The following is a 21,120-nucleotide window of genomic DNA, read 5'->3' as shown; positions in this document are numbered from 1 at the left end:
TCTCCGATACCACATTGAAGCTCTTGAAAAGGAATTCAATAAGAGAAAAAACTTTAAATCTGACAAAGATGATTGTTTAAGATGGTGGAGACCTAAATTAGGCCTATACAATGGTAAAATCAGTAACGCTCTGGAAGAAGCAGTGAAGCTAGGAGAAGTTGGACAGTTCATATTTGCTGGGGCAATGGTGCTTTTCAAAAGCCTGACTTTTTGTATGGAAAGCTCTTCACAAGAGGATTTCAAATTTTTAACAGCTGATCATCTGTGGAAATCGAGAATTCCTGGTCCTTACAACATGTCTCATATGTAAACATGAGGAAGAATCTCCTGATCATTTTCTTCTCAACTGTCACTTTGCTGAAGCTTGTTGGCATTTGGCACGGACTAAATTGGGCTCGTATAATCCACAAGATGTTTCATGTGTAAACACGAGGAAGAATCTCTTAACCATTTTCTTCTCAACTGTCCCTTTTGCTAAAGCTTGTTGGCATTTGGCACAGGCTAAATTGGACTGGTATCATCCATGGCCACATGATATTGGAAATGATAAACTATTGACCTTTTCTTCATAAAATGGTGATCTTTGTTTGCATTTAGAATATCTGCCCTTTGATAAGAATATGGGAAATTTGGAAAGAAGCGAACATGAGAATTTTTCAGGAAATAGAGATGATATTTGACTTTTTCTATTTGGAATCAGCCATCAAAGAGATTGTGAATAAGCATTGAGAGCTTGATGCACTACAAGCGAATCCATTACTTGTTGGGATAATGATCTACTAAGATATTTTGAAAAATGGAATTTATATCGGATAGAAGATTTTTTGAAAAATGGAGAATATATCAGATACAAGCAAGAATAAAAACTATATAAAAGAGGTACAAAGTTTTTTTTTCTTTGAAATTCAAGGGCATTTTCAATAGAGATATAGAGGGTAGATAAAATAGTAAGTTTAGCCCACGAATTGTAGAAAATAGGATTTTGTTTTTTATATCAATATGATTATATTGTGTTGCACAAAGCATACTTCATGGTGCATAAATAATAACTAGATGTTACAATTGACAAATTATCAATTACAAAATATTTTGTACAAAGTCAAACTCTACTAAAGTTCCAAAATATCAAACGTTGCCAATGACTCTTGCTACTAGAAATGGAGCTATGCTAGAGGGCTGCAAATCCTGATGATGAAGCTCCTAGCTCATAACCTCTCCAAATTTGCTCAATTCACGAGCATCCAAGTTGGCCTCCAAAGATGTCAAAATCCTCAAGCTCAAGAAAGTCATCATAAAGATAATTTTCCTTTGCTGAGCAGACATCATTAATTACAAAACAGGAATTAACTGATTCATATTTGTGGTCCAATAGTACTAGCAATTTCCAGAACAATGTGAAGAAGAACAATATGAAAAGTGTGAAAGGGAAGTTATATGACAAAGGAAGCAATTGCAAAGTTCAACTTAATAGGTTTTGAATCAATTAGCTCATGATAGAGTGATAAAATATGCTTTTGAGACAATAACATATCTCAAAAGACCGTAAATGATATTGAAATGATCTCATTGATAACTCTAAGATTTGTAAAACAGTGAAGAGAATCAAATATTTTTCCATTGGAAGCAAGTATCAGCTAGTACCAACGAACATTTTCCTACTACTCAAGTACAATATTAACTATTATCCAAGTAAATCTTCCTTCATTTTGTGTATACATGGATGGAGTTAAAAACATTGAGGGACATTCCAGTCATGTTTGTTATTAGTGACATACACTTATTCAGATTGTAAGTTCATACCGAGCATATTGTACAGTTAACAGTGTTAACCAAGCATTTCAATTGCTACAGAGTCCTTTGGACAGATTTCAATTTACACCGAGCAATTACTACCATGGTGATAATCAGCAGTATAAATCGAGCATCTCAGTGTATGCCGAGTTTACCAGTGCAAACCGAGTTGTGCAGTGCTTACCGAGTTCACAGTTGATGTAATGTGAGTCTAGTGTTAACTAAGCTACTCAGTGTTAACCAAGTGACTCAGTTTATACCGAGCTCAAAGTGATAGCATTGACCGAGCTATGCAGTGTGAATCAAGTAATTTAGTTTATATGTCGAGTTTCACAGTATTCGTCGAGTCACCAGTGCAAACCGAGTTCACAATGTAGACCGAGTTTAAGACTACTTGGAAGTGATCAGTATGGACCAAGCTTCTACGTCTACGGAGTGCATGACGATGCCGAGCATTAACAGTGGATGCCAAGTATCAGAACCTCATTGAGTCAGTCTTCAGAACCCAAGTCTCTATACTTTGGCTGACTTTGTAATATTTGTGTAAACTTGTATTGTGGACGACTTTTTAATTGTGTAATTGGATTGGTTTTTATGGAATGTATTGTATTACATCCAAATCGTCAAAGAAAAGTAATGTAATCATCAAAGAAGAGCAAAAGAACGAATTACAAAGGCTACAGCAGTATAAGGAGCAACAAAGATTTATCTATCACAGCAAGGTGATTCGTACACTCAAAGGAATCTCATTCAACAAACCAAGTTGCAGATCAGAGATCAGCTACTACTTCATCCTAATAGGTGAGTCAGTCAAATCCTTTAACAAGGTAGACCTAACAATCTTATGTAAATCTCTTTACCGAGTGCATACTTCATTGAATGTTTGTAAATTCTTTTGCAAGGTGGACCTCGCAGTCCTTATTGCTCCTAATAGGGCAGATCATCAGAAGTGATCATTGTAAGCCTTAACAGGCCAACTTTATACTGCAATACTAAAGCTTGTGGGCATCATCCCCACCCCCGTTTTACTTTCTATTTGGAAGGTTTCTGGGTCACCAAAATGGTGTGTCAAAAGTGTTATGTATGCTTTAATGTTTTCAGTTTCTCGTGCATGCAGTTAGATCAGAATATACATGAAGGATTAATTGCTAATTAAGGATAAAGTTTTATTGATTACTGATTCACCCCTCCCCTCTCACTAACTTAGCCTATTATAATATTTCCAACAATTGGTATCAGAGCTTTCTGGTTGTCAGAGAAAAGTTTAATAGCTTGAGCAAAGATCAAAGGCATTGGAGATATTTAGACTTGACAAGGCTATTTACAATGAGAAGCTATATTTGGAATTGGCTATTGGACAACTCAAGAAAGCAAAAGAGCAACTCTCTCAATCCCTAAAAAGAAGAAAAGATCTTGCAATCCAGATGAATGATCCACTCTACATTAAAGAAAGAAATGAAGACATCCATTCAAGCAATTCAGATGAAGCTAATGAAGCAATCAAAGAACTATTGGAAAAGAATAGTACTCTTCAAGAAGAAGTAAGAAAACTAAGAAGAGAGAAAGAAATTCAGTCAATAAGATTGTGTGAAGTCATGGAAGAGAAAAACGGGATAGGAGAAGAGATAGAAGGAAAGAACAATGAAATTCAGCACCTGTCCCTTCAGCAAAAAGACTTCATTGATCAACTCACCAATGCAAATGAAGAAATCATGAATCTAAGATCAAAGAATGAAAGACTGCAAAATGCTCTAAACACTGAAAGGCAAACCAATGAAAGGATGATGAAATCCCAAGCAGCCATGAATTAGTTGAATGAGCAAAGTCATTACAGACAAAAAGGCAAAGCAGGAATTGGATATTCAGAAGAAGGTGAATCATCCAAGCAAGGAGCTCAAAGGAATCAAAAACCTACTTGCAGTCACTATGGCAAGATAGGTCATACATCAAACAAATGTCGGAGCAATGGGAAAGCAAAATTCAACGGAAAATGCTACAATTGTAATCAGCATGATCATATAGAGCAAATGAATGCAAAGAAAAATTTGAAGGCAAATGTCACAAATGTAAGAAACATGGGCACAAGTCATCAGAATGCAATACTAAGATATTGAATCCAGCAAAACAAATTGTAAAAGCTATATTTGGTTAGGACTATAACACTTAGTGCAGATGTCATTACTGTGGAGAACTTGGACACATTGGAATGAATTGTGAAAAACATCACTTGAGGAAAAGAGATAATACCAGAAGATGTTTCATTTGTACAAAACTTGGTCATCTTGCCAAGAACTGTATGAATATAGGAAGAATTGAAGATGAAAAGAAGGCAAAAGCTGATAACATCAGAAAGCAAATGAAACAACTGTGAGTTTCAAAGTCTATTGAAAATGCAAGTCCGAGCAATGATGATCAAGTCACTTAAGAATAGGGTGACTCCACCATTTCCACTTGATTTCTCAAACGAGAACTGGAACTAAGCTATTAAAGAAGACATCTAATATCAGTTCCAGTTGACAAGACGAAAGATCCATATCAGCATTCAAGATGCAAGGGGATCACCGAGTAAGAGGTACCAGTTACTATCGAGTTACCTTCCTTACCAAGCGAGGTCGGGTTACAGACTCTACCGAGCAAAGTCAGGAGTAACTAAGTCTTATGTGGTTACCGAATCATGAAAGACTCTACCGAATATTCAATGCAAGTAAACTGGATGACAATCTGTCAATTTGATCTAACATTCGTACTAGGCATTTATGGCAAAATTTGATAAAGGAGTAAAATCGAAGTCATTTCTCACCGTGAATTTTCTAGAGCTATTTGCACAGAGCGATCTTCAAAGCACTTGAGCGATTTGAGCGAACTGTTACCGAAAGTTTTCGTATTCTCTCACCCTACGAAGCGAAGATGGCGTCCAACAACAGCAAAGCAAAAAAAGGTTCAGATATGTTAGTCTGTGTTGTGGAATGGATGGCACCGGATTTCAAGCTTACTCCTGCAGTTGCGGAAACCCTAGATCCGAGTGGATCGCAATCTCAAATTCCACCAAAGGTACTCTTAATCAACAACATTCGTTCTCATATTAAATGTGCAATTCAAGATATTGGTACTTTGGAAATGGATAAAACCCTAGAGAAACTATGTGTTAATGGCATGTTGAAACAGGAACACCAACATCTCACATCTAAAGGTTTAACACATATGCCACAAGATTTTCAAATTAAGTGGATAAGATACATCCTCAGTCGTGTGCATAACAATCAGTTGTGGTTGGAGCAACCAATTCTGATAACAAAGAAGATGATCCACAGGATCACCGGTCTCCCCATGTTAACAAAAGCTAAAAAGACTAAAACCCTAGGTTGGGTTGAACTATAAAAGAAAACCCTAGCCGAGTGGGATGGAAGGGGAATGAAAATAAGCAGTGTGACCGACATGGAATTGAAGTTCGGTATTCATATCATTGCCCACAAGATATACAACTCTAGCAGGTTGAACAGTGTGTCATATGAAGCTATGGACTTGGCTTATAAGGTAGTCAAGAATAACCTTTCTCTTGACCTTGCCGAGTTACTGTTGAACCAGTTTAACAAAAACATGGAGAGCATCAAGACTTCCAAAAAAATCCATGTAAGTTCGGTTCACTCTTGACATGTTTATTTTTCTATGTTCAGAAATTCTTCCCATCAAAAGGTACTCTTGTTTGGAGAAAAGATGTACCAGTCCTTTATCAAATTAACGAATATATTGCTGAAATGGGAGAGAATTATGCAAGTATCATGGACAATTACTTCGATGCATTTAAGGAGAAAATGAATAACAGATTCCAGATTCCAAAGAAATTAGTTGAAGATTATAAAGATGTTGTTTGTTTCATGGTAGATAGTGACAAGGTGTATATTCAAGCAGTTAGGCCAAGAATCACATGGGTAAAACCTCTAGTATATGAGGTGAACATTGATAAAACTAAGGACATAATTGAGGCATTAATAAATGAGCCAGTTGATCCCAAGGCTGCTTACTTTGGCACTTGTGATGAGGCAACGGCCAGAATAGAACTGGAAATAAAGCTTCCTCAGGCAGTTAACAAGGGCAAGAAAAGGATTGCTAAACTAAAAACTAGTTCTACTCTTCTTTTAACTGAAGGAAAAGGTGAGGATGAAGAAGCAGAGGATGAAGAAAAGTCAAAGGAAGAAAAGCCACTGAAGAAGAAGGGTAAGATAATCATTACCAAACATGCCAAATCATCCACTGCTGTCTTCACCAGGAGATCTTCCAAAAAGAAAGCAGATAAAGGAGAAGACATAATTTTCAAGAGGTCTCCACCCACATTTGAGGAAAGAATGAAAGGAGTTGGAATCAGGTTTTGGCATCACAAACTTCAAAGCACTGAAATATGAGACCACGACTGCTGATGAGCAGAAGCAGATAGAAGATATATTGATATCCAAGATGGGTAAGTGGAAATACTCACCTGATCAGCTTGTTCAGCAGATTCCTAATGCTTTGATGGAAAAGATTAAACCAAGATGGGAGCATACTATGCAAACTACAAAAGATATATATGAACAAACCTTAAGGAAACTTATGCCAAATTTGGATGACAAGGAGGTAAAAGAATCTTTGAAGAAAAATGAAGAAAAGTTAACTTTAAGATTCAACACCTGTCTTATTCTATTGAAAGAAATTGAGCATGTTGTGAAGAATGCTACAAACACATGGAAGAATGTCTATCTTCTTCACAAATCGAGTGATTTTGTTGTTAGTGTATGTGATGATGATGATGATCAGGAGGAGAAAGATGAAGAGAAAAATGATGAAGAAGTGACCCATTTTGATAATGTAGATGATGAAGAGGAACAGGGGTAGGAAGCTATCGAGGAAGATACACAAGGTGTTGAGGAGACCGACCCAATTAAGATTGTTGCAACAATCATAGCCTCACTTCCTCATTCTCCAGGCAAAACATTGATAACATCAAGCCCGAAGACAGCTTCAGCGGGATTGATTGTGACCAGAACTGCAAGCACAAGCACTCAATCAATCTCTGCACTAGTCCAGCTCAGTACTTCACTGATACTAGTGCCAAGCACTTCATCTACCAAGTTGCAAACTCTTCCCTCTACATCAAGTATTCCTACTACTAGTATGAGTGTAGTATCCATTTTTGCAACAAGTCCTACCATTTCCACAATTGTTTCCATTCCTAGTACACAAGCAATAAGTGCAAGGACAATTGAGACCAAACCTCAACCGAGCACAAAAATTTTGGGTAAAGGCAAAGAAAAGGAAGAGAATATAGATCTTGATGAGGAGATTGTCATTCCTAAATGGGACATCTCAAATCTAAATCCTGATCAGATGCAAATTTTTGGTGAACTACTTCAAAAGAAAGCCAAGCAGCAAAGGTTAAGAGAGGAAAGAAACAAAGAGTTTAAGATCATTGAGGATGCTAAGAATATTTTAGCAAAGGCTCTAGGCATAAAGGTTGATACTTCTCAACCAATTTTGTATCAATTGGCAGGGGCAATCCAGAAATATAATGAAGATTTGGATGGAAAGGATAAATTATTGTAGAAAGCTGAGAAAAAGTTTAAGAATAAAGTTTTAGAACTTATTGCTCAACAAATTGCCATTCATCAAGTATAATTATCTACTATTTTAGGCTCTCTAGAGACTTCTTGCATTAATGTATCTTTACTTTTTTCTAAGCTATGTGATACATCAATTTTCACAAAAGAAATAAGAGATAAACTATCAAAAATTAATGAAGATCTAAAGGCAAGTGCACAGCAATTGCAGCTTGAGCTAGTTCAAGCTCTGCTCACTTCAATAAAATCAGATTTCTGACAGATATGCAGGCAGAATTGCTGAGAGACGAAGCAAGAATCAGATCTACTTTGATAGATATTCAAAAGATGATTCTCCCTAACATGGATGCACTACAGAAGCACATTGCACATTAAGAAACGCTCATCCATGACAATAACTTCTCCATTGCAGACCACATGATTGAATTGTCAGCAGAAGTGCAGATTGCATTGCACCCATGCAAGGTCTTGCAAGAGAATTTGGACAAGACTTTGGGGCTTATTTTGAGGGTACACTCAAATTTCTTGTCACATTTTGGCATTATCGTGTAAATATATATTGCATAAATCTTTGGCATTAATGTCAAAAAGGGGGAGAAACTATAAGAAGATATAAAGGGGGAGAAGATTGGATAAGATGTAAAAAGGAGAAAGGGGGAGAAAATTGAAACAAAATTGCAAATCGTAGAGAAAATGTATATTGTATGTATAGTATATTGTATGGGGGAGCATTACCATGTATAGAAATATATCTTTTACAAAACCAATTTTGAAATATCTCAAAAACAGTATACTCTACGGAGTTGAGACAAAAGGTGATGGATAAAGATGTTTTTGAACATTCTTGAATTCAGTTTTGACTGATAAATGTTTTTGTCACTAATGCCAAAGGGGGAGCTTGTTGACATTCTAGTCATGTTTGTTAATGACATACACTTATTCAGATTGTAAGTTCATACCGAGCATATTGTACAATTAACAGTGTTAACCAAGCATTTCAATGGCTACCAAGTCCTTTGGACAGATTCCAGTTTACACCGAGCATCTCAGCGTACGCTGAGTTTACCAGTGCAAACCAAGTTGTGCACTGCTTACCGAGTTCGCAATTGATGTAATGCGAATTTAGTGTTAACCGAGCTACTCACGGTTAACCAAGTGACTCAGTTTATACCGAGCTCGAAGTGATAGCATTGACCGAGCTATGCAGTGTAAATCATGTGATTCAGTTTATATGCCAAATTTCACAGTATTCGTCGAGTCACCAGTGCAGACCGAGTTCAAGACTACTTAGAAGTAATCAGTATGGACCGAGCTTCTACATCTACCAAGTGCATGATGATGTCGAGCGTTGACAGTGGATGTCGAGTATCAAAACCTCACCGAGTCAATCTTCAGAACTCAAGTCTCTACATTTTGACCGACTTTGTAATATTTGTGTAAACTTGTATTGTGGCCGACTTTGTAATTGTGTAATTGGATTGGTATATATGGAATGTATTGTATCACATCCAAATCATTGAAGAGAAGTAATGTAATCATCAAAGAAGAGCAGAAGAGCAACTTACAAAGGCTACAACAGTATAAGGAGCAGCAAAGATTTATCTATCACAGCAAGGTGATTTGTACCCTCAGAGGAATCTCATTCAGCAAACTAAGTTGCAGATCAGAGATCAGCTACTGCTTCATTCTAACAGGTGAATCAGTCAAATCCTTTAACAAGGTAGACTTAACAGTCTTATGCAAATCTCTTTACCGAGTGCATACTTCATTATATGTAAGTAAATCATTTTGCAAGGTGGACCTAGTAGTCCTTATTGCTCCTAACAGAGCAATTTATAAGAAGTGATCATTGTAAGCCTTAACAGGCCAACTTTATACTGCAGTACTAAAATTTGTGGGTATCATCCCCACCCCAGTTTTACTTTCTATTTGAAAGGTTTCTGGGTCACCAAAATTGTGTGTCAAAAGTGTTATGTATGCTTTAATATTTTCAGTTTCTCATGCATACAATTAGATCAGAATATATATGAAGGATTAATTGCTAATTAAGGATAAAGTTTTATTGGTTACTGATTCACCCCTCCACTCTCAGTAAGTTAACCTGTCATAATATTTCCAACAAGTATCAGCTAGTACCAACCAACATTTTCATGTTACTCAAGTACAATATTAACTATTATTCAAGTAAAATTTCCTTCATTTTGTGTATACATGGATGGAGTTAAAAACATTGAGGGACTTTGAGTTGAGATAGGACAGATTGTAGGTACAAGTTTCAATGAAAAATCAAAAGCACAAGGAGCATTCTCTTTCAATAAGATAGTTGTTTCTGAAATCTGTCCAGGTCATTAAAGGGAAAATATTTGATACCTGCTTTCGGAGGGATCAAGATAAGCCCATGAGACTATGGTAAGACTTCTCTAAAGGCATGTATCAGTTTTCCTATTACCTATCAGACATGCATGGAATGCTAACTATATGTCTAAACCATTCATGTACTACTATTGCACTCCTTATGGACCTTCTAAACCTCCATGTATGTTGCAGGCCTAAATGGAACGTAGTTCCCTAATGATTGCAGGGCATCTATTTGAACAGTAAGCTTCACCAATTGGCAACACATTAAGCCTGCAGAGCATATAGAGAATTTTAAAACAACCATAAAAATCGTCATTTTGATATAAAATATTGCTAGAGCTCATTTTTTTCAACACTACAAGCTGATTCTTATCTCTCTAATATAAGACATTTTGCTTATGGTTCCATAATGTCTATATACCATTATGTATGTCTGTATACTATTATGTATATACTTCTTCCCACTTGATTACACAATTGTCACTAGTACTACCCAATCCACTTGTCATTTAAACTCTATGGTCAATGGTCAATTGGAGCTCCAAGTTATTACACTTTGTTAGCATCTACAAAAGAAATTTATCTCACACTAGCCTTGATAATCTAAACCACCTTGATATTTATTGTTGACAGTTGAAATGTTAAAATTCTTTTGAATGGTCCGGATCACAAGAATTCCAAGAAAACAAAGCTCTTAAAGTTGATATCAAGCCAAAATAGTTTTATTTCAATTTGGTCTAGCTTTTTATATTTACTTTTGGCAAATGTTCTTATAAGGTTCAGATATGTTGAAAAAAATCAGATAGAGGCCTGCATTAGTATTTATTTTATTGAGTACCATTTCCCACTAAATCATGTCTTTGGATTATACATGTAAAACATTATTACAAACCTAAGGCAACTGACATTAGTGTAGAATACTAAGAAGAAGAAAAACACCTCTTACCGATCCATATTAATATATTTAACATCAAACATAGAAGTAGCAATCAAAGAAGAAAACAAAAAAGCATACCAATAAATGTGTCTATTTTAATGTCCTTGACATCTATTAGACATATACATCCATTCAAGATCGCCTGCCTGCGATTGGCCTCGGTAGCCAGATGAAATATGGGCCATGGCAGATCCTCAATGGTGAACCATGTCCCAGCAGCAAGAGAATAGTTCCCAGGTAAAAATTATAGAAAAAAACCCAATTTAATAGTTATCTCATGTGATTAGGATATCACAAGAAGTTGGTAGATAAAATGTGTTTTTCCAATGTGTTTTCTTCACAATTTTTTCGTAATTTGAAACTATAAAAACATCGAACATATTGAAAATCTTGGCTAATTAAATCAAAGATTTTTTGGACAAAAAAATCTCAGCTGAGGATTTTTATAAAATCGTAAATATCAGAATTTTTTGAATATTTAGGCTTCTTTGGCATAAACTTAATTTTGACTATGCCTCAAAAGGAAAGCCAGTTCTAGGGGCCGGCTGTGTGGTCAGAGATCGTGATAGATCAGTGAAAGAAATGGCTTTGGAAGGGCGTTAAGACTGGATCCAAATATGAAGCTGAGTCTCAAACCCTCTCCCTTGGCCTCCATTGTGCAATTGTACCAGTGTCAAAAGGATTCAAATTGAACATAATTCTTTAATCAGATAGCCTTAGTCGATGCAATTTGAAATAAAGGCTCCTTCAATTGTAAGACTAATAGCACTCTCGACCAACCAAATTTGGCCCCCCTCTTAGATGGGTTTGAAGACCATACAATTTCTCATAATTCAAGGAAATAAACACGAAAGCATATGATATTGCCAACTTCACTATCCCACATGACAAAAAGTTGTTTTAAGGCAAAGGATGCAAATTTTTCAGTAAGGTGGATGCCCAATCTTTTAAATGTTGCCTTGGTTAATTCATGGCAGACTCCGTCCAGTTAAGGTGGACTAGATATTGTTGTTGTTGGCCTAGTTTTTCACATCCAAAACAATTGTTGTATTTTACAGTGGAAACCCAGTTGACTTTTTGAAATTAGAGGGCATGTGTGTTAAGACTTGTTTGCCCTAGATAAAAACCTCAAATTTCATGGGACCCTTAATATTATTTGTGCCCTAGATTTCAAAAAAAAAATAGGGTTGCATTGGTCTATTTTAAAAATACGCAGGAAGCTTTTCACCTTAGAAAATCTTTATTTCAATTTTTTCCACGTTTATTTTTAAAAATACTTTCCCGAAAATCTTTCTTATTATTAAAATTTGTTTCAACTGTGGTCTTAAACATAGGTTGACTCGCCAATATTCCCTTGAAAGTGTTTTAACTTTGGTGTGGTCAACATTGTCAGACAGTTATCATCGAAAGATCAAAGGTAGGCGCTTTACCGCTTTGGGAAAATGAACAAACTTTACGGAATGTGGGGAAGCGCCTATGTGACATGTAGCATGGGTGATGTCATTTCCTTTACGAGCCGCAAAGCAGTTCAAAGTTGTTAGATTGATGCCAGGACACGATGGAGGTTTGGAGCTATTTCATTGGATAAAATTAGTAGCTTGGACTAAGGTAAAAAGGATTTGTTGCATCATCGATCATCGGAGGATCGACATCGATCATCGGAGGATCGACAGTGGGCGCTTTCCCGCAATATTGAAGTGAACCAACTTTGTGGAATGCGGGGAAGCACCTTGTTGACACATGTAATTGCTGAAGTCATTTCAATTATGGGCCGGTAAGTTGGAAGGGTGTCAGAATAGTCAGAAAAGTGCCAAAACACTTGGCAGGTTAACTCATTTTCATTGGATATTGTTGATGACTAGTTTTCAAATAAAGTGAGTCTTGTGGAACCATGATGATCAACGGTAAGCACTTTTCCGCTTTATGAAGATGCTCAAGTTTTAAAGAATGTGGGGAAGCACCTTAACAACATGTGGCCAAGTGGGGACAGTTGTTTAAAAAATTGCCAAGTAACGCTGAGGTGGAACACATGCCAAATGTTTTATGCTAGTTTGTTAAGCAGTTTGCATGTCTAATGAGTCGAAAGGTGACTGTGTAGTGGGCCCAAAATATTAAAAGCAAGTGCAATAATACCAAAGCTTTTTCGTGATCGTCAATCTTTGTAAGATTGACGATTGGCGCTTTCCCGCAATTCAAAATTGCTCGAACTTTAGTGAATGCGGGGAAGTGCCTTGGTGACGTGCGGCCAGTTTCAAAAACGGGTAACGCAGTCATTCGGTTTTAAAGCTAAGTCGTTCGATTTATAAAGAACAACAATTGAATTTTAAAATTCGTGGCACGACATAAAATATGACTGTTGAGGCATTAATTCTTATCAATGCTATTTCGTGTGAGGCTAATTTTGCAATAAGGATTCCAATTTTTCATTATTGAACATTAAAGCTGCAGAATTCTCACAGAGCGAAGATATTTAGAGCTAAAGGTGCATTTTCTAAGACTTTCGAGCTGCTGCTAACAAATTTTAGAGAGATAAATAGGAAAATCGGGTAAGTGTCTAGATTTCTAGATAACTGAGAAAACACATTCACAGTAAGATAATTGTTCAAAATGCTTCCACGAAGGGATTTTACAAGGAAAGTAGATTACCTAAAAAGGGTTGTGCATGATGATTTTTTAGAGCAAATGCCACAATCCATAAACGAACTTTCTAAGGGGAACAAATTCATACCGTTACTGATCAATGAGGGTTTCTATGACAAAGCGAACTGGTTAAGAGATGTTGAAGCATCTGTTAGGGTTTAGAGCTTTTTCGTAAATGGTTTGCAGAAAGAAGACTTGACACTCCTTTGAATAATCTATGGGAATTTGACATTGGCAAGTTAATTATCCCAGGAGTTTTCTTCGATGATGACTTACTTGCAGTAATGTCAAAGAAGTATGATCCCATAACTAGGATAGTGAAGAATCATGCTAGCAATAATCTTTTTAGGGTTTCACCAAAATTGATCAAGCAGGTTTTTAAATTAAATCCTAACAATGCAATGCATGAGAAAATAGACATAAAATATATGCAGGCTAGATATGATACACTGAGGGTATATTTGAGGGGAGGACCACGACAAGAACATTTTGTCAAGATAGGACAATTACCCTTGGTTACACCAAATACCCGAGAACCATTGTTGAGAAAAAAATTCAATCCTAGGGCACAAGCATTGTATTTCTCTCTCCGCAAGATATTTGGAATGGATGAACAAGATCACATCCTAGGTTCTATTGTTTTCATCATTGCTCAAACCCTTCAGTATGGTACGAGTTCTATTTTCGATTTTGCTACTGTCTTGGCAAAACAAATTCATAATGGATTAATGGGCATTGCAAAGGCTAAAGTTGATAAGCCTTTCTGTTGGTACTCCATGTCAATGTACATATGTTTGTATAAGAGTTACTTTTTACTCTAAAGAAATCAAGTTGGAATTCGAAAGAGATGGAGAGAAGCTCCCTGTCTAGTTGTGAAGTGCAGACATGACATGGGTGGTGACTGATGCAAGCTTTGTCGGATTTGATAGGTACTTTGCCTCCAGGCTCAGAATGTTACTAATTGGGGATAGCCCTAGGATACCTCAATCACTATTTGAACTGATCAGACCAAAGGATCATGCCAAAGGATTGATGGTAAGTCACAACTAGGGAGATATCATCCCATATGCAATGTCCACTGTGTTCAGCATTTATGGATTTCTTGGAAAACCACATGTGTTACCCTATCAAGCGCCTTTGAAGGTGAGAATTGCTGAGCTTTTGTGGCAGATAAGATCAATGGAAGAAAGAGAATTGCTGGGAAAATCCCAGGGTACTTTCTTTCCCCAAATTACTATTGTGTATAATTTTGTTTTTGTCAAGAAGGGATGGAGGCACTTGGAAAAGTTTCTGGACAAGAATCAAATGGCTCAATCGCATTCTTGTTTTATAGACCCAAAGGGATTTTCTAAGTCATTCAGAGAAAGAACAAAAGCCAAAGCCTAGAAGCACCTTGTATATTTTCCTGAGGACATGGTTAGGAATAAGTTTTCATTGCAAAAACAAAAAGTTAGAAAAGAAAAGTGGAAGGTATATAGCAAGGTTTTTGATTTCATAAATGCTTTTGAGTCAGACTATGATCCCCTTGCTGATAGAAAATACTAGGGTGCAAAAATAGATATGTTGATGGATAGTTTTGTTGGGTTCATGCAAACTTTAAATGAGGAGGAAATTTTGACCAAAACATATCCAAGCAAGGCCACTGAGGTGGAAAATAGATTGGCTAACAGATTAATTATAAACCCAGGGTAGTATACATTACAAAGAAAGGTTGGGTATACAGTGGCAAAGAGTGTAGAGCCTGTACCTCTTTACAAAAGACGACATTCTGAAAGCCCACCTGTTGCACCTGCTCCCAAGAAATAGAAATTGGAGCAAGGATCTTCTTCTAAGATTGAAGAGTATTCTTCTACCCAAACTCCTCTCAGAATAGATGATGAATTATCTCTAAGAGAACAAATGAAACAAATGGGAGGAGAAAAGAATATTATTATAACTACTGTAGATATAGAAGAGGGGAGTGCCTGAGGAATCTCCTATGCCAACATTAGCTCTCACAATGGGAGACTTCAAAGGCAAAAAAATAGATCCTATAGTTGCACAGGCATCTAAGAAATTTATTGATGATGAGAGTTGTGTGAAATCAAGAGCATTTGCTCAATTTTTTGTGGAGGAAAAGTATAAGCAATTTTGAGGAGAAGTGCAAAAAGCTTAAAATAGAGCAACCTGGCAAGCAGGACTCTGAAATCAAGGATGAGGTCAAAGCCAATTTTATTGAGGAATTTGCCCAAATAACTCCTGAAGGGGGTAGGCACATGTTGAGGGATTTTGGAGTTTTATTGTTATCAGAATGGGATATAGCTAATGCTATGATTTTTGACACAGTAAGGAAATCAAATGACACCCAATTTAGAACTGAGGAGGAAGTCCTACAAGCCCATAAGGGGTTAAAATACAGTAATGACCATCAAGCTTTGGTAATGTGGTCTATCCAAAAAAGAGACAAAGGTAGAATGCAAGAAATCTCAAATTCTGAGCACACAGGCAGCCTCATGGTTTATAGGGTAGATGAGGTAGACAGTGATAAAGCTGCCAGGATGACTAGAGAAATGGTAGACTTTGGAACGGCAGTGACTGCCAAGGACAAGAACAAATTCTTGGAATTAAATGATAAATTTGAAAAGCTGCTTGAGGCATATGAAGAAAGAGGAAACAAAATACATCAGATGGAAAAGGTGGTTACTCAAATGGAGAAACAATTAGGGAAGAGGAAAGTAGGAGAAGAATCTGGTCAGCTAAGAATCACTTATCCTCCTCGCCCTCCAATTGAACCTTTCAAATCAACTCCCCTTATAGAAATCCCAAATGCCCCACAGAGACCCCAATTTTATACGGCTGAAGAGTTTGATGAAGAAAAAAGCAAATTATGGACCCTGCATGTGGAATTAGATATTCAATATGAGGATAAGTTGAGAGATACAATTATGTATCTGGTGGATAGAATTAATTGGCCTACTTTCTATGAACATTTGGCAAAAATTGATGAATATATGGAATGAGCTAAAAAATAATGATGTCATTTTAAAGCCAATTGTTAAAAAGTGGAACAGTAGGGACCATGATATCACTATTTTATGTTTCTCAGTCATTAGTCTATCTTATGAGCACATAGAAAAAACTTATGACATGACTAATTACCTCTTTGATTTTGATGATAAGAGAGTTACACTGCAAAGGAGAATCATAAATTATTTCTCAAAATATCTTAGTGAGAATTTTGAGTTCTTTCCTCATGCACTCAGGGATGTGGATAAAATAAAGGACAATGAAGAATGGGCAAAAGAATTGGATGATTTGATATGTGTTAGATTCAATAAGGTCATAAGTGAAAAAGGCCATATATGGTTTGCTACAACGGTTGAAGAGATTGCAAAGGTGCAAATACTTTTTATTTCTATTAAAGGGGACTTTGATGAGATTGGAAAGCAAGGAAAGGAAGTCCTAAAGAAGCAGAAAGAAGTTTTGAACTTCAACTGGCCAGATAACACACTCTTTAACAAGTGGATGGCAGATTTTGTTCAGACTGATCAGTTGTTATCTGAGGAAAGTGATGAAGATGAGATGGATCAAGATGAATTGCAAATAATAGATGCAGCACAACAACAAAAAAGATCAGCCAGTTGCAATAACAGAGGTAGTTGAACAAACTGATGATTTGGCAATAAAAGAATCAAGTATAATTGTTGGCTTGTCAATGTATGATGACCTGGATGGAGAACCACGAGTTAAAATCAATTTTCAAATATTAGAACATGGCCCACCACAAGTAAATCAAATGGTCACACAGTTTGAGGAACGAAAATTGCGCCTAGGTCAATCATTAAGTGAAACTCCTCAGCAACAAGAAGCCGCAGCAGAAGTGGTCCCACAAAAAGAAGATTCATCATGTAAACGTTCAGTTACACAAAATTTTGTCTAATTATGACAGTTACCTTTTATATGAAATATCTTCCCATCTTAAGGACAGTTGTCATTATTCTCTAGGCCTGAAGCTTGTTGCAGCTCATCCTATATAAATGAAATCCCAAGGCTAGAGAAGGGGTCCGAACTTTTATGTAATTTTTTAAGTATTATGCTATGCTTACATTCGGTCCAATTTTCTTGATGTTAATTTTGTGATATATATCTATGCAAATCTGAGAATACATTAATATTAAAGGATCCTGTTGTCTTGTCCTGAATTGTTCTGGGTTTTACATTAATATTGTGTGATTTTCAATGAAAATTAATACAAAGGAGAGTTACACCCATATTTGTTGTCTCTGAACCTTGCCTCCATTGTTATTAGCTAGTTATCTTGAGATTGTGTGAGTAATGCTAATTCAATTTAATGTAACTAGGATAGGTTGTATATCAGTTTGCTATTGCTTTTAATTCAAAGAATTAAGTAAATGCTTCAGTAAGGTGATAGGATTCCAGTCAGTAAGAAGGTTATGCATAAGAATGAGATTTAGGGTAAATTGCTGATAATATTGATTGTAATGCAATTGATTAGATCAAAGTGGCTGGGTAGACTTTGAATGCCAATGGATGAGGCACTGATCATTTATTTAGTTTGCATGTGAAGATATCATTTATAGCTGGTCAGTACTTGTTTGCATTTACTCTCTGTATGTTGTAGTACACTGCTGTAGTTCAGAATTATCTGTGAATCTGAGAAGAATTGTGACCAAATATCTGCTATATAGTGAGCAAAATGAAATATGAAGATTATTTTATATCAAGTTTTAAGCCCTTTTATCCCTCAGGTGCACCTGCCTTGGTGCTGCAGAACCTAAAGAGTAGAAAATCCATGTGATTTTGTTGAAGTTGGGTTCAGATCTGAAGATTTCGTAGTTGAGCATAGGACTTAGCTAACCATTAAACTAAGTTGCTCTTCATTATCCTGGTATCAAGTGTTTTGTTGGTTGGTAGTTCTGAAACACCAACAGCTGCATTTCACTGTCCAGAGCTCAGAGTTTAGTTGGTCATGGTTCCAGTTGTGACAGTGCCTTGTTGCTTTGCTTGCTACTCTCCCCAGTGAAGAAGGGTTGCAGATTCAGTACAGTTTTCTTTTATGGTTTTTGTTTTGTATGTTAGGTCTTATGGCAATTTTTTTTTAAGGTTTTGAAAGTTTTTCCATGCTGTTTGTAAACTCCTTCACTGACTGTTGTATCAGCCATCTCTGAAGGAATGTATTGTAAAAATGTTCTATTTTCTAGCCGATACAAAGGGTATGGCCTCCTCGGGACAATTTTCACGTAGCAAAAATAAACTGCTGCCACAAGCTAATACATGAAATCTTTGGAGATGATTAATAAAAGCTTTGAGAATTAATTTTAAAACTCAATATCGATATAAACATCTTTCTAAAGAAGATGCACTTGTTAAAAGTCAACTTGTCTTATATGATGGACGCCCTCAAATAGTACCCTAAGACGAATGCATATTTCCAGTCCATACAACTCTCAGCCTCAGATCACCTACTGCACTTTTTCCCTTTTGTCTGTCCTGCTGGCTAAAAAATTGCTAATATGCCCAAACGTCTTTGATACTCTAGCATTAAACCCCATGGCACTAGCTTGATTCAATTTTCATAAAACAATGGCACCCGCCAGATCCCCTACATACTTTATTTCTTTGCTTTCCTACTGGCAATATGCATTGCAGATGATGTTCAATATGATTTATTTATTTTCATTCGAACCCATACCCCATAAATTGGATGAACACAGCTTAGTTCACCTTTCACATCGCCCACAGAATTATTCTTTTGTTATATTAATAATAGTATTCTCATCTGATAAGACATAAACCCTACCATATAACCCATTGACGACAGCAAAGTTCAAATTCAGAAGATTCTGGGCTAAGAGTTGCCAGAAGTCTGTCATTTCCTTTTTTATTTTCTCTTTTCTGCTGCGGTTATACAAGCACAACCTAGGATCCAGTTCCCGAGCTGCAATACAGCATCTTATTGCTCTGGCTACTGTCAGAGAAGTCGTACTGTAACAATTACAGAATACATTCTAGCCTAACAGATGATCTACTGTAATAACGGTCAGACGCATTGCAAGCGCAAAAATAATGGAGTCCAGACTTATCCCACACCAATATAAATACTCCCTATAACTTACCCAAAATTAACACAACAGATATTGAAAAGATGAAACTACAAGTTTGGGAAATGGGCATATACCTGTGATTTTGAAAATGGCAAGGCTGTACCCCGTTTGGGCAAAGACAGAAGAGAGGGCCTAAATTCAGAACCGGCTGAAAAGGGGAAAGAAGACTGCTGCTGCTGTAGAACACTGCTGCTACTGCTACTCCCGTTGCGGTACCAAGGGGTATGCCCTTCCTGCGGAACATATTGTTCCACGGGAGGGTACCGCGGAGGCGGAATAGAACCAGGGGCCAAGCGAGGATAAAGAGACGAATCCCGCCCGTAGGAAGTTAGGTCAGAGTGCAACAAGCCCCCCGCCCTCGCAAGATCAGCCTGCGCTGAGCCATAACTGCCTTGAGCAGCGAGACCCATATGACCCGGCTGTTGATGGTGATAATGATAGGCTGGCACATGATCGTGGGTAGTTTTATCTTGTTGGGCATTCCTGTCGAGAGCATATGATGACCCTGGAGGTACCGTTCCATCTGAAGGCAATGCATAGGAAGCTCCCGGTGGGTACAGATGGTGCTGCTGATGCGAGGCTTCAAGGGATTCAAGGGTATAGAACCCCTGAGCTCCTCGTAGACCATAGCCGCCAACATTCCCCTGCTTCATATCCATTCACCTTTCTAAAAAAACAATAAAAACAGGATAGGGTTTCACTTGCAATTTATATCCAGCAGAGCAAAACAAATTGCAAACCCAGTGGGTTTGTTAGCTTAGCAATGACTAGGTTACGACTGAGAAAAGGCAATGGACCTTCATTTTATTCCTCGCAAAAATGCTGTGTGCCTCCATGATTTCAACATTTTTTTAGCTTTCAGTTTTCTTGGGTCATTCCAAGAATGGTCAGTGATAATGATAAATGTAATTTGAGCATTTCGGATAGTTTGTGGTTGTTTGCGTACATTTTTCAAGAAGGAATACTAATGCATTCATGTCAATAGGACATTAACACAACTCAATCAAATCAAAGTATTTAAAAGATTATATGAAATTTCAAATGCTAATATCTTTTTCTAATTTTTCATTATTTTATAAATCACATTTCCATTCTAGTGATCTATACTATTTTTGGTGGGGGAGAAAATTAATTTCCTCCAATAAAAAATACAAATATTTTCTAACAACTTCATCTTGCATTAATGAATGTATTAATTAAAATTTTATCTTTTCCACATTTGTGACAAGTTGATAAGATTTTATTTTTTCAATCATTTTATCTTCCACCTCATACAACATGTCTAATCAATATTAATTATCACAATCTATTAAATATTTTAATTTTTTATTTTAAATATATTCATTATTAGTTTTACATTGATGTTTATTTTTGACTATTTGATATAACTTGTTCTTAAAATTTCATATAATGCATAAGTTTAGATTATACTCCTATACCTATATATATATATATAACTAATAAATATGTCTTTTTAATATAATTTCAATATGTTATATCTTTATATTTGAATTTCTATTTTTTTTTTAACTTTGTTTTTTTAATAAAAGTAGTTAAAGTTTACTATTATTTTACTTTTATAAAAATGAATTAAACAATATTATTTTTTAATTATATTTTACAATAGTGTTTGTAATATGTATAATTGATAAGTGTTACAATTTATAAATTATTTCATTGATTATTATTAATATTTTTA

The 21,120-nt window shown here is 36.3% G+C and overlaps 1 protein-coding gene across 1 annotated transcript in view; it reads right to left on the bottom strand.

Annotated features, from left to right (window-relative positions):
* Nucleotides 1–20,306, bottom strand: part of LOC149570392 (uncharacterized) — a 55,515-nt gene extending 35,209 nt beyond the window's left edge. Inside the window, exon 1 of the mRNA XM_089823038.1 lies at nt 19,496–20,306. Coding sequence (XP_089679164.1) covers nt 19,496–20,080 — 585 coding nt within the window. The 5' untranslated portion in view covers nt 20,081–20,306. The remainder of the gene's footprint in view (nt 1–19,495) is intronic.
* Nucleotides 20,307–21,120: the final 814 nt, after the last annotated feature.

This window comes from Cupressus sempervirens, chromosome 3, assembly GCF_028749045.1.
Source record: "Cupressus sempervirens isolate cs-2001-9-10 chromosome 3, ASM2874904v1, whole genome shotgun sequence".
Classification (NCBI taxonomy): domain Eukaryota; kingdom Viridiplantae; phylum Streptophyta; class Pinopsida; order Cupressales; family Cupressaceae; genus Cupressus; species Cupressus sempervirens.
The sequence above is the reverse complement of the archived record's forward strand: the minus strand, read 5'-3'. Positions and strand labels throughout refer to the sequence as shown.